Source organism: Apodemus sylvaticus, chromosome 17, assembly GCF_947179515.1.
Source record: "Apodemus sylvaticus chromosome 17, mApoSyl1.1, whole genome shotgun sequence".
Classification (NCBI taxonomy): Eukaryota; Metazoa; Chordata; class Mammalia; order Rodentia; family Muridae; genus Apodemus; species Apodemus sylvaticus.
In genome coordinates this window covers 57,851,278-57,866,209 of record NC_067488.1, presented here as the reverse complement: position 1 = coordinate 57,866,209, position 14,932 = coordinate 57,851,278, and the positions used below count along the sequence as shown (strand labels likewise).

The 14,932-nt window shown below is 43.9% G+C and overlaps 1 protein-coding gene across 6 annotated transcripts in view; it reads right to left on the bottom strand.

The window, feature by feature from the left end:
• Ppp6r2 (protein phosphatase 6 regulatory subunit 2) overlaps window positions 1-14,932 on the bottom strand; it is a 66,460-nt gene that overhangs the window by 28,837 nt on the left and 22,691 nt on the right. For 3 of the 6 annotated variants that reach the window (XM_052161219.1, XM_052161224.1, XM_052161223.1), the window contains exons 3-6: window positions 14,764-14,916; window positions 12,771-12,853; window positions 6,392-6,634; window positions 2,260-2,446 (exon numbers count right to left, since the gene is read on the bottom strand). In XM_052161219.1, coding sequence (XP_052017179.1) covers window positions 2,260-2,446; window positions 6,392-6,618 — 414 coding nt within the window. In that variant the 5' untranslated portion in view covers window positions 6,619-6,634; window positions 12,771-12,853; window positions 14,764-14,916. Of the gene's footprint in view, window positions 1-2,259; window positions 2,447-6,391; window positions 6,635-12,770; window positions 12,854-14,763; window positions 14,917-14,932 lie in introns of those variants that run through there. The other 3 variants (XM_052161221.1, XM_052161220.1, XM_052161225.1) reach the window with 3 other exon arrangements.

The following is a 14,932-nucleotide window of genomic DNA, read 5'->3' as shown; positions in this document are numbered from 1 at the left end:
GGGGAGAGCAAGCCAACAGGAAGAGGTCCACCATGGCTGCCGCTTCGTTTCACTTCCAGGTTGCACCTTGAGTTCCTGTCCTGACCTCATTTGATGATGGACTGTGATAAGGAACTATAAGCAGAAATAAACTCTTTCCCCGCAGTTGCTTTTGGTTATGGTGTTTTATCACAGCAATAGACACCTGAAGAGAGACACAGACCATTTTGAAGTAACAAAGGCAACTTGTACACTGCGAGAATATTTAACAAAGTTAAGTCATTACTGTTCATGTTTTAGGTATGATAATGGTATGATTGTGTTTATATGTATAAAAGACACCTCATCCTTTAGGACTCTCTACTAAAATATACATAAAATGATCTGATGATAAAATGACAATGTGATGAGGTTGACAATAAGAAGGGTTCAGAAAACAAAAGCAGTCCCAACAGATAATGTAGAAGCCCACCTATGGAGACAACCCAGGGTTATGAATTAGTTTATACAATTTACAGAGCTATGAACACATTGCCAGTCCTTTCCCTAACAGTCTGGTTTTGGCCCAGTCTATACTTTCAGGAAAGCTCACTATAGCCATGAAAGTACAGCCAACCCTAGGAATGGGCCACCTCCTGGTGACTGACAAATTTTATATAAAGCAATTTTGGTAGAGCAATACAAGGAACTATCAAAATGAAGCAGGTATTTTTATAGGAAAAGATACTCAAGATTTATGTACATGTTAGAAAAGCAACTTGTGGTACTCAGAATGGTACTGTTATGTGAGAACTCACAACCATCTATCTGCTCTCTATGGAAAAGGCTACTGAGTACAGAGCCTACATGTTTCCGTCTTACTTGAATTCCACATAAATGTTACATGTTTGTCTGCACAATAACCTTTTTTCTTTTCGTTTCACTGTGTTAGCCCTGGCTGTACTAGAGCTCACTCTGTAGAGCAGACTGAACTCAAAATCACAGAGGTCTACTTGCCTCTGCCTCCTGAGTGCTGGGACGAAGGTGTGAACCGTTGCACCCACTACCACCACCTGGCAATAAACTGTTTTAAGGAGCTAATTTCCTATCACTCTAATGCAGAAGGCACTAGATAAAGGAAAGGGGATATATGAGATAGTAAAACTGCAAAGAAAATCTGAAAGTGGCAAAAGAATATGATCAGTGTACAGTAAATGAGGAGCTCACACACCCAGTAGTTGGGCTTCAAGATCTAGACACAAGAGGTCTCTGAAACTCACAAGAAAGACTCCCCAGCACTTCTCCTCCTAGGGCAACTGCTTTCTTTCCCTACAGTAATGACACTGAACTGCATATACAAGTGAGAAAGGGATATACATGCACACACACAGAGAGACAAACACACACAGACACACACACACAGATGCACATCAATACATACACAAACACATACACACAGAGAGACACATACACAGACAGACACACACACACAGCACAGCACAACCACTGCTCATCTCTGCTGTTTCAAAACAAACGTGAGATCAGACCATCCTCTGCAGTCCAGGATTCAAGACATAGACAAAATAGGGGTTTGTTTGGTAAGTGGATATTTGATGGGACCAAAAAGTACAGCTAATATTTCGGGAATATAATACCTATCAATATTAAAAAGAAAAAAGTCCTTATAATTTAAACACATACAAGAATATTAAAGAAGAAATCATCTGACATCTAAGCTGTGTGCTGAAACTACCCACTGGGGATGGTAAGTGAGGTGGCGACACAGACACGGATCCCAGCAGGAGGTACAGACTGCCATTCCACTCCCCAGGCAGCACCACACTCACACAAGGGTAAATAAGACAGGAGAAGGACAGTGCTACAGGAGAAATACGAGTTTCTTTACCCACAAAAGCCCAATTCTAACATTATCTTTTGTTTGCTTTAAAGCAATCATGTTCTGAACACACAGACCTGCTACTCGCAAAGACTCCAAAATGTAGACGTTCCAGATCCCTCCACAGAGAAGGCATGTTATAGGACCTGGTGTTTATGCCTGATCTGGGGCTTGCAAAGCACACAGGGAGGGCAAGAAGTGCTGCTTACTCCAGAGTTGGTTACCAGAAACATTTGTGGAAGGCCACGTAGAGTGTAAGTAGTTACATTCCAGTTCCTATACCAGCCACCCGTACTATTCATCTGTGTTCTGTTAAGCTAACAAAGTGCTGTCCCAGGAGTCTGGTGACAGTTTCACAGTATCAACAGTGGTTGTCCAATACAGTTGGCTCCACACATCATTACCTGTTCAGTTTTCCTTGCAATAAGATTGCCAATGGTCTTGCTGAAAAAGCTGGCAAGCAGAGGGTTGAGTGGCGGCTCCTGGTCCAGGAAGTCATACAGAAGGCTCAGCAGACTCTCATCCTCCCCTAGTCGGTCGCTGATCTGCGGCACATCACAAGTCAGAAGCTCACAGGCTGTGTTTGGATATCTAAAAGGGCACAGTCCAAGTACTGGATGTGAAATTAGACTTCTCCAACTCTCAGGAAACTGTGTAAGTAAACTGGTGCTTAGGAGTAGACACGTATCAGAGCTGGCAAGGTATCTCAGTGGTGACGAGTATGCACTACTCTTCCTGAAGACCTAAGTTCCCTCCCCAGCACCCATGCCGGTGGCTGAACCACCAACACGCTTGAGGGATCTAACATCTCTCTTACTTTCCAGACATCCACAAACATGGCATACTCTCAGAGACACACGCATACACATAATCCAAAATAAACACATTTTTTAAAGGAAAAGGAAGCAGACCCATGTGAAAAGAACAAATTACTGAACAGACCTCAGAACAGAGTGAACATGATACTTGAGACAAGTATCTCTTAACTATTGGAACTTCAAAGTGTGTAACCCATCTATTATAGGCTTGACTAATCCTATACTCTGATACTTTACATTTTTTTCTGACTCTACTTCCATTCTGTAAATAACATTATTTAAAAAACAAATAAAGAAACAAACAAACAGAATTTCCTGTAACCTGGACCAGCCATAAATTCATCATGGACTAAAGCTGACCCTGATGGTCTCCTCCTCCTGCCTTTCCCTCCTAAGCGCTCTGATTAAAGGTGTGCACTACCTACCAGACCAGACTCAAACAGTCTTCCTCTTTCTCCTGGACTCTCTCAGGCCATGCTTATCTGTCTCTTTGTTGCCTGCCATCGAGGCCCAGGCATCCTTGGAAAACTGCTCTTCTCCCCACTTCCTATGCCTTCAACTCAGTAAGCACAGACCCACACTGTTCTAAACTAAAGAAAAATGCCTGCAGCTATGAACAGCATCAGCTGTGAGACTCAAGGCAAGGAATTTACTATTAAGAAGTGCCAGTTTGGCCAGGCAGTGGTGGCACACGCCTGTAATCCCAGCACTCTGGGAGGCAGAGGCAGGTGGACTTCTGAGTTTGAGACCAGCCTGGTCTATAGAGTGAGTTCTAGGACAGTCAGGGCTATACAGAGAAACCCTGTCTTGACAAAAACCAAAATCCAAAAGAAAGAAAGAAGGAAAGAAAGAAAGAAAGAAAGAAAGAAAGAAAGAAAGAAAGAAAGAAAGAAAGAAAGAAAGAAAGAAAGAAAGAAGTGCCAGTTTGGCGAATGTACTTTTAATGATGACAAAGTAACCCTTAGCCCCTGTGTGTGACTCCAGGCTCCCTGATTAGCAGCTGGTCCATACAGGATAGAAGAGAATCAATGCCCCAGAAACAAACAGTTCTCCACTGGCTATGGGATGTGGGCACTCCTTCTCAGGCTGACAAAGAGGGAGCAGACTTCAGAGCCATAAAGGGTCTGTCAGTCACAGAGACCCAGCAGGCAAGCAGGCCTTGGGACAGGGCAACAGTGTGGTCAGTGTGCAGGCCCACAAGCTGGGTGTGGGAGGGGACCTACAGATTAAGTTGGTTCTAGGATTGCTTCTTCCTGGCTAACCTCTCTGGCCTTGTCTGTGAAGTAGGGCAGCCAGGGCCCCACCTCATGGGATTGCTGTAATCCTGAACAAGTGTTTGGTGTACGGATAACACATGGCCCTGAGGACAGGGAGAGCAGGAGGAGGGCCAGGTCAGCGCCATGAAGGCCACGGGGATGCTCCACAGGACCAGACAAGGCACAGCTCACTGGAGTGGTACAAAAATTCAAATTCTATGAGGTGACAAAGCAAAGTACAGACAGCATTCGGAGACATTTTCAGAGTCCAGGGAAGTCATCATGTCTACACAGAGAACAGGATCTCTCTACATAGCTCTGGCTGTCTGGAACTCACTATGTAGACCAGGCTAGCCTGGTTCTATTCTACTCCTATTCAAGTATGCTGAGTTAAAAAGGCAAGAAGAGCAAGAAAGCAAAACCCATTGTAGCAGAGCCTTGCATGCAGGAGGCCCTGAAGTGAGTCACAGTTCCACATACCAGACATGGATGGGAAACATACTGAAGGAGACCAAGCAAAACCTCAGGTGCTCATGGAGCAGGGAAGGTAACAGTTCAAGTTACACAGCTCCCTACAGTCGTGCATGCAGCCAACATGCCATATCGTATGTCCGCTAAGATGGCCATGCAGCCCTGAGCTGAGCTGACCGCTGTCCACCTGCTCACCACCTCTCAGGCTCCTGAGAGCATGTGTTTGCTCACTGCCTTCTCGGCCTCAGCTCAGCACTCAGCATTAGCATCTCTGACTCGGCCTCCGCAAGGCTCCTGAGTGCTGTCTGAGAATCCCTGTCTCGGTCCTCCTCTGTCACTTTGTTCTGATGTGTCATCTAACCTGGGAGACACATGGAAGCAGGAAGGCGGGTTAGGGTTAGGGTTAGGGTGAGGGTGAGAGTTAGGGTTAGGGTTAGGGTTTGTGAGGCCACGACAGCCTCCAGCTATGGTCACCCTACCCATGAAACCATGGGTCATCTGACAGCAGGCCTCTGCTCTTCCTATCATGTGATTTCCCATCAGAGACAGACTGATTGCCCTGGAGAAAGTACTGACAGCCACCCACAGGTTGCCTCATCATTCAGCCCTGCCCTTCTTCCAAAGGTCAGCAAAGATTTGTTGTGAAGCGCCAGATTAAAAATATTCTTGTGAGTCTCTTTTGTGACTGGACTCTGATTGTATATGGATTAGTGTGGCATGCCAATGACACCAAAATGATCATCAACATGTGTAACAAAGTATTCTCTCTTATTTTCAAACATTCAAAAATGTAGGGGCTGGAGAGATGGCTCAGCAGTTAAGAGCACTGATTGTTTTTCCGAAGGTCCTGAGTTCAAATCCTAGCAACCACATGGTGTGGCTCACAACCATCTGTAATGAGACCTGATGCCCTCTTCTGGTCTGTGTGAAGACGGCTACAGTGTATTTACATATAATAATAAATAAATCTTTAAAAACAAACAACAACAACAAAAATAAAAATGTAAAAGCTGCCAGGCATGGGCATATCTGAGGTCCTAGCACTTGGGAGGCTGTGGGAGTCAGGCCAGCATGTGAACACAGCCAGCCTTAGTGTCATAGGCTGGGGACTGGAAGGACTAGCAAACCGCACATGATGACTTACTGGTCCTATTCTAAGACCTTCCTAGCATACTTGTATACAGTGGACTTCCTCACAAGCACCAAGATCTGTCTGCTGTGTTACCTGTCCTGAACTGTCCCCAGAAACACTATGGACTATGTGGCCTACTCAGGAAGCCAACCCTAGGCCTAAAGGTATAACCTGGCTTCTTGCTGCCTCCCACTTCAGACTGTACTTCCTCAAAGCTCCAACCATCCTGCAATGACACTGTCCCTTCCTTTTTATCACCTCCCAACATCCCACTCAAACTGGAAGTAAAACATTCTAGGAAAAAAGATTCTAAAGGTTTAGTGCCACTAATGATAATGACATCCTCCTCTTAACTAAATATCCTAAAAGAAAACATTTCCTGGGGCTCAGAAGTCAGACATTCAATCTCTAACGCACCTGCCAACTAATGTCATGGCACAACTCTGCAATCTCAGGGATTGATTTATCACGGGGCCTTTCAGCAGTGCCACCCAGTTGTTCCAACACATGCCGACTTAATATAAGCCCATTTGCAACTCAGAATGAGAAAACTTATACAAGAGATCCAATGCCGGGCAGTGGTGGCACACACCTTTAATCCTAGAACTTGGGAGGCAGAGGCAGGCAGATTTCTGAGTTCAAGGCTAGCCTGGTCTACAGAGTGAGTTCAAGGACAGCCAGGGCTACACTGAGAAACCCTGTCTCAAAAAACAAAAACAAGAGATCCAAAACTCTTAAACCTCACAAACACCCAGCACACTGTCAGCAGCTTCCTCCTCCAGGGCATCATGAGGGGATGCCCTGGCTCTAGCTGTCTTCAGACACTAAGCACAGCCTCCCTAGCGGCCTCAGTACATACTTGAATCGGACCTTCTCTTCCATGTCCTGGGGTGGGTCCTGTGTGATGAGGTTCACCAGCTCCTCCATACACTGCTGCCTGCACAGGAAGTCCAGCAGCTTCTGGTTCTGAGCCTTACACTCTTGCAAGATGTCATCTTCATCCATTAACTCCTGCAGTGTCACATGTTCCTTGTCGAGGAGCTTGTCAACATGGGACGTGGTGTTCAAGTCAAATTTCCAGAACATGATGGCGGTCACAGAGCTGCAAACAAGGACAAGAACAGCTCACTGCTCCCGCTCTTAGCCATGCCGCACCTAAGTCAGGCGGCTCCTCCCCAGCACGCACACGGCAACCCTGGTGTGCCTTTCCTCTGTGACCCACAGACTCATGCTCCCCTTATCTACCTACCTTCTCCCCCACATACAGTGCTTAAGTCCCTAGAGGCTCTCATTTTGATCATGGCTCTGTGAGACCCACACATCTGTCTCCCAAGTATCAGCACCAGGAATGTCTCTCCATCCTGAAAAGGTTGGACTCAGACTCAGAAATCCTCCCAGAGTCTAATCCCTCCTGAGTGAACACTGGACACGTACTCCTGGAATATTCTTAGAGCCTACATGTGGTAAACCAAACAAAAGACAACACATTTGGCTTGATCCTGCCGTTTTCTGCAGTCATCTGCCATCTAGGCCCTCAGTCTACTGTGGCAATCTTGCTGAGGAACCCCGAGGGTTTCCCAGGAGACAACTCTCTCCTTCACATGTGTACCAACCATGCCATTTCTCTGCCTCCCCAACCCCTCTTCCAGCCTGTGCTGTCTGTCCACTGAGGCTCAGGCCACAGCAATTAGCCAACAGTTTTCACTGTTCTGATAACAAAGAGAAAACATGATGCTTCATCTTCAACAAAGCTAAAGCTTATCTTAAATGACAGATCTTATTTTTATACTTATGTGATGTGCACATACATATACATGCATACATATATGCACACACTCACCCAGTAAAGCACACATGTGTAGAGGTCAGAGGACAACTGCGGGAATCAGTCCTTCTTTCCATCATGTGGGTCCCACGGCCCTAACCCAGCAAGCCGTCTCACTGGTCTAAATTATCAATCTTTTTAATGTCCTAGGAAGTTATTTACAAACCTATGATAAAATCTGAGGGGCATATCTTATTTAGTATTTTTACTTTAAAAAAAATCTAAATTTATCTCAGTAGAAGAATCCTGGCTGTTGATCCAGAGAATCTTGGGATCAGTTTCTAGTACCCAAACTATCACTCACCACAGTCTGTAACTCCAGTCTCACGGGATATAATGCCATTTCTGACCTGTGTGGCCACTGTATACATATGGTATGCAAACATGCATACAGGCAAGAAAATCAATTATATATAATAATTCTTCGAGACAGAATGTTACTGTGTGGCTCTAGCTGGCCTGGAACTTATCATATAGACCAGACTGACCTCAAACTCACAGAGGGATGCCTGCCTCTTCCTCCTAAATGCTAAGAATAAAGCACCACACCTGGTGCTAAAATAAACCTTAAATTAAAAAAACTTAAGACTGGCTGCAGTTCTTAAATGTGTTTGTTTGTGAATCTGAGCTACCTGTGAAGCCCTGACACAGCAGCCTCTGACACCAATATCTATTCAGTTTATCTTCAATAATGTACAAAATCAAGTACATGGAGAAAAGTATGTGTGTATAGTATTTTTCAATATATTATGCCAGAAAACAAATTATACATAAAAAAAACCTGAAGCTCAACCCGTACTTCATACCAGACCCCAAATTAACATGATATATGTCACAAGTTTAATCATAAAATCTACAAATTTAAATTCTAGAGGACAGTGTTTTGGAGGCTGGGGGTCTATAGCGCAGTTGTACAGCCACATAAAAGATCTTTAGGTTTGTTTCCCAGCACTACAGAGGCAGGAGGTAGGATGTAAAGGAAAGGCCAGAGCAAGGTGACTGACTAAAGGCACTTGTCATCACATGGGACAGTGTGAGTGTAATCCCTGGACCGTGTGAAAGGGGAGGCCATCCCCATAAGTTGTCCTCTGGTAGCCATATACATGCAAATCAAAGCAAGCCCTTGAATGCACACACACACACATATACACACACTGAGAGAGAGAGAGAGAGAGAGAGAGACAGTAGTGTATGTCTTTAATCCTAGCACTTGGGAGGCAAAGGCAGGTGGATCTCTGTGAGTTCAAGGCCAGCCTGTTCTACATAAGGAGTTCCAGACTAGCCAGACACTCATGGTGAGACTATCTCAAATCAGTAACAAGAAAATAATGTGACAAAGTATTTTTAAAAAAAATAAAACAAAGCTTAGCATCTCATAAATCATACTAAACATTATTTATAGCCGAGCAGTGGTGAAGCATGCCTTTGATTCAAGCACTCAGGAGTCAGAGACAGGTAGATCTCTGTGATTTCAAGGCCAGCTTGGTCTACAGATCAAGTACCAGGACAGCCAAGTCTGTTACACAGAGATACCCTGTCTCAAAAACCAAACAAACAAAACGGAAAGTCTTCATTTTAAAAGATATAAAGATATAAAGGTGCTAACTTGCACCTTTTATCCCAGAATTTAGGATGCTGAGGCAGGATGACCATGGATTTGAAGCCATCCTTGGCAACACAGTAAGATCCTGTTTCAAAACAGCACACCATTGGTAAGTGCATACACTGGGTCACTGTCAGTCAGCAGTGACCACAGTGAAGCCCCACTGCATACCTACTACAACTACCAACAAGAGGCGCACAGAGCTGATGAGGACACTGGACAACTGACTCCTATCGACTTCCAGGAAGGGAACACCAATGTGGCCAACCACTCTGAAAAGAATCTGACAGCTCTTTATAGAGTTAGGCGTACACACACCAGGTGATCAACCAGTTCTACTCTCAGGGCCAACATAAGAAAAATTAAATCCTATGTTTATATAAAACTGAGAGAAGGTTGACAGCTACCTGATTCACAGTAGTTACACACAGGGAACAGCTCAATGCCGGTAAACAGGTGCACTACTTCCCCATATAACAGACTATTCCTCCCTGAAGAGAACAAACACAGCACAGGGAGTGGTAGGGAAGGAGGCCCATGGCTCCGTTTATATGGAAGTCAGGAAGGGTAAAACAGACCCAAGGCAAGGAGGATAGAGGCTGCTGGGGGCCAGGGATGTGGCACAGAATAACTCCTCAGTGTGACAGGAGGGAATTCAGGGGTGACAAAGAGGCTAGGCTTAGACCCAGGTCTTGAATTTACCTGGGTCTTGGGGTTTCTACTGCTGTGATAAAGCACCATGATCCTACATAATTTTGGAAGGAAGGGGTCTTTTTCAGATTACACTTCCACATCACAGTCCATTAGGAGTCAGGACAGGAACGATGCAGAGGCCACAGAGAAATGCTGCTCACTGGCTTACTCCACCCTGGTTTACTCAGTTTGTTCTCTTATGTGCCCCAGGCACAGCCTCAGCTCCCTCTATACCAGAGCATCTGAGTGATAACATTCAGGGAAAAAAATCCCAGGCTTACAATTCTCAATGCTACTAGTCTCTTTCTTTTTCTCTCTTTGGTTTTTTGAGACAGGGTTTCTCTGTATAGCCTTGGCTGTCCTGAAATTTGTTCTGTAGACCAGGTTGACCTTGAACTCACAAGTGGTGCTGGAATTAAAGGTTTATGCCACCGCTGCCCAGATACTGGTCTCTTCTTAATCATCACTAATTTCTCAGCTCTAGCTAACCAGCATCAATTTATATTAAAACAAAGGTTTCATTGCAAAACAAGGTCTCTTGTTAATTACAGCCAATTCTTCAGCCCCAGCTGACCAGAACCACAGATTCTTTTTTTTTTAAAGATTTATTATATGTAAGTACACTGTAGCTGTCTTCAGACACACCAGCGGAGGTGTCAGATCTTGTTATGGATGGTTATAAGCCACCATGTGGTTGCTGGGATTTGAACTCAGGACCTTCGGAAGAGCAGTCGGTGCTCTTAAGCACTGAGCCATCTCTCCAGCCCAGAACCACAGATTCTTAATCCAAAATATCACATAAATGGCCTTGGGTCTCTGCTTCCCTCTGAAACTTCACAAGCCAGCCTCGTCACCCGCAGTGCTCACAGCATTACCTTCTGAGTTCCTAGAGAACAGCCAATGGAGCACTGAGCCTTTCCAGCCTGCCTTAGGGTTTCTATTGCTGCAATGAAACACCATAACTAAAAAGTGAGTTGGAGAGGAAAGGGTTTACTTGTCTTACACTTCCAGATCATAGTTCTCACTGGAGAAGTTAGAACAGGAACTCAAGCAGGGTTGGAACCTAGAGGAGGGAGCTAGTGCAGAGGCCAGCTTAGTTAAGCATTTAAGATGCTGCTTACTGACCTGCTTCCCATGGCTCGCTCAGCCTGCTTTCTTATAGAACTCGGGACACCAGACTTAGCATGGCACCACCCACCATATGTGGAGCCCTTCCCTACTGATTACTAGTTAAGAAAATGCCTTACAACTGGATCTCATAGAGGCATTTTCTCAACTGAGGTTCCTTCATCTCTGATGACTCTAACTTGTTTCATGCTGACACACAAAACCATCCAGTACACAGCCCAAAGTTCAAATGCTACCATGAATCTCTCAAAAACACATGGTCAGGATTGTCATTGCAATACCCCATGGCCTGGCACCCATCCATCTTGGGATTTCTATTGCTGTAACAAAACACCATGACTACAAACAAATTAGAACGTAAAGGGTTTATTTCAATTATACTTACACATCATAATCTATCACTGAAGGAAGTCAGAGCAAGAACTCAAGGCAAGAGCTGAGGATGAAGCCCTTGCTGGAACTCTTTAGGGGCATGCTCCTCGTGGCTTGCTCAGTCTTTTTCTTATAGCACCCAGGACTACCAGCCCACAATTAGCCGGGCCCTCCCACATTAATCAAAATAAATGCCCCACAGGCCAATCTGGTAGAAGCCTTTTCTCAATTGAAGCTCCCTCTTCCCAAATGCCTCTAGCTTATGTCAAGGTGATATAAAACTAACTATGGACCTGAGCCTGGCAATGGTGCCACACACCTTTAATCCCAGTACTTGGGAGGATCTCTGAGTTCAAAGTCAGCCTGGTCTGTATAGTGAGTTGCATGACAATCAGGACTACAGGCAGGCAAGTTTCTGTTAGTCCAAGACTCGCCTAATCCTCATGGCCATTTCTAGCCCAAACAAGGCTACATACAGAGAGAGAGCTTTGTCTCAGAAAGAGAGAGAAAGGAAAGAAACAAGAAAACAAAATCTGCACAACTTAAAAAACTTCAAAACAGTAACACCTGGCCCATCATGCTCATCTCAAGTAATCTATATTCTGTTTGGGTTTTGTCTGGTCTCATTTTAAGACTGGTTTATACAGTACAGCTAAAGTACGGCTAAAGTTGGCCTCAACTCACAACTGTGCTTCAGCCTCCACAAAAGTCTGGGATTTCAGATGCTACCACATCCAATAGCAACTCCATCGACTAACAGTTCATTCCTTTGGATAGAGCCATTTATGGGCCATAGTTATGTTCAGTGGATATCTCTCTTCCTGTTGATACGGCAGGGGAGAGGGCTATGTTACTGGAGAAAGGAGCTATGTTACTGGGGAAAGGAGCTATGTTACTGGTTAAAGGGGCTATGTTACTGGGGAAAGGAAATAGATTAAAAACCGTGTAAGTGGAATCATAACTATTAGTAAATCTCCTAATATCCATGACAAAGAGAATATATAACTAAGAAAACAGCAATAAAACAAACAAAAGCAAAGGCCAAAATGAAATATCCCACCTAATCTTGTCAACAAAAATAGGAAAGAAGAAATGAAAACAAAACTAAAGAATCAGTAAGTAGAAAACATTAAATAAAATGACAGAAACTAGCACTAATAGCATCAATGACCACATATGGGATAAACTTAGCAATGTAAAAGTCTCTCAGACTGGCTATAAAAATTCCAAAAATGTTTACTATAAACAGTAGACTTCAGCCGGGTGCCAGGTGCCGGGTGCCGTGGCACACACTTTGGTCCCAGCACTCAGGAGGCAGAGGGAGGCAGATCTATGTGAGTTCAAACAGCTTGAGACTCAGAGTGAGTTCCACGACAGCCAGGAGTACAGACTTTCTTTCAAACAAACAATATATATATACTTTAAAAACCGAAAGAGGCGGAAATACGACAACTGAAACACTCAGTGAGCAGATAAAAACCAAAAGCTGAGATTCAATGTTAATATTTGAAAAACTAACTTTAAGGCAAAAAACAAAACAAAACAAAACAAAACAATAAGGGGCACTGTTATATACAGGTAAGAAAGAAAAGATCCAAGCATGATAAACATACAAACCTGCAGGGACTCTGCAACCTCTATAGTGCAGCAGTAAACAGAAATCCATATAAATAAAACTGCCTTGGCCCTGGACATTGATCCTAGGGAAACAAAAACTTAAATTCACACAAAAACCTTCACATAAATGTTGACAGCAGCTTAATTTGTAATAGTCAAGAGCTAGAACAGCATCAGAGTACACCCTTAATCTCAGCACTCAGGAGACAGAATCAAGCAGATCTCTCTGAGTTTGCCACTAGCCTGGTCTACATAGTGAGTTCTAGGACAGCCAGTACTACATAATGAGACCCTGTATCAAATAAAACAAAACCACAAAAACAACAACAAAGCTAGAATCCCATGATAAAATTAATTTCTTTGCATGCTAACCAAAAAGGAGAAATCTACTTGGACAGCCTTCAAAATGTAAGCTATAATACAATACGTAATATCAACACAGTAAGGAAAATAGGGTAATAAAAAGGCCATCTATGTTCACTTTGGTAATACATATACAAGCCAGACTAACATGGCCCCATGCAAGGAAGATATAAAAATGCATGAATCTTTCCTTATTTTCTTGCCTAACATGCATAATGCTATAGAAACAATTAACGGGGAAATAACTTTAAATGACGGCTAGCCCCGTTTAATGTCATATGAAAATTTATGTACAATTCCAAGCACCATTGTGAAGAACATATGTGCTAAGTTCATGTAAGTGGAATAAATGTGGGTTTTTTTTGTTTGTTTGTTTGGTTGGTTGGTTTTTGTTTTTTGTTTTTTGTTTTTTGTTTTTTTGGTTTTTTGAGACAGGGTTTCTCTGTATAGCCCTAGCTGTCCTGGAACTCACTCTGTAGAACAGGCTGGTCTCGAACTCAGAAATCCATCTGCCTCTGCCTCCCAAGTGCTGGGACTAAAGGCGTGCGCCACCACTGCCTGGCACTCTGGGGGACCTTATAACTTTGTCCTCTTCTGACATCTGAAGGTACCAGGAATACACATAGTATAGACATATATGCAGGCAAAACACGCATACACAGGAAATAAATAAAACCTTTTTAAAAATTAAAAGTGGGAGGACAGTGTGGTGATTAATATTGTTAACTAACAGGATCTAGAATCACCTAGGAGACAAGGCCCTGGCATACTGTGAGAGCGGCTTTAGGTTAACTGAAGTGGGAAGACACACCCAAAGACTGGGCAGCTAGTCCCTGGAACTGGGTTCCAGACCTCACAAAAAGGAGGAAGGCAGCTCTCTCTGTACATGGATTTGTGTGCTGCTCTCCTCCTCCTCCTCCTCCTCCTCCTCCTCCTCCTCCTCCTCCTCCTCCTCCTCCTCCTCCTCCTCACAGCACCACCAATTGCCCAGAAGATACAGCACACTTCTTAAATCTATGGACAAGTTTTTGAAAAGTTTAAAATTTATAATGCTTTGAATAGTACTGTGCCTCCATCTTCCCTGTTTTTACAGTGGAATTCCTACTATCCACTTACATTCCTTTTATTGTAATCTCTATTTTTGCTTAATCTCAATTTCTATTTCCCATCTCTCAGTTCAGAGATGGGAATTACAATTTACTAATTCTGTCTTAAATATGTTTAATCTGTTTAAATTCACAAGTGTCTTTAGCTAATGAGTCATCCTGCAGGCCCAATTATTGACTATTTCTTTTTCACACTTCATTGTTTAGTTTTGTTTTAATGGAAGTAGAGTCTAAGAGGTACAAGCTGGGTTAAGCTTATGGTGATCATCTTACCTCAGATTTTCAAGTGCTGGGATTATAGGTGTCCAGCACCAAGCCTAGTCTCTACACCGTCTCTCACAGGAGACGCTTAGCTGCCCACAGATGACTGGCTGGCTACCCTGAGAGCATCCTTGTCCACAGCCAGCTCTGGACTTAGTATAAAATCCCAGCGGGATGATCCTCCCACCCTGACCACTGTCCTTGAGATCCCTTCCAGACTGTAAAGAACAACAAGACACGGCCAGTACCTCCTGCATACTTACCCAGCAGCGAGTGGATGAAAGGAGCCTTAAGTTCTGCTTCTTTATTTCCCAGGGTGACAGAAGCGGAAGACAGAGGAGAGGATTCAAACACAAGTGTTGCCCATGTGATCCTATAGTTCCATGAGAGTCAGACAGAACGCTCTGTGGTAGAGACTGTTGCCAAGAGAGA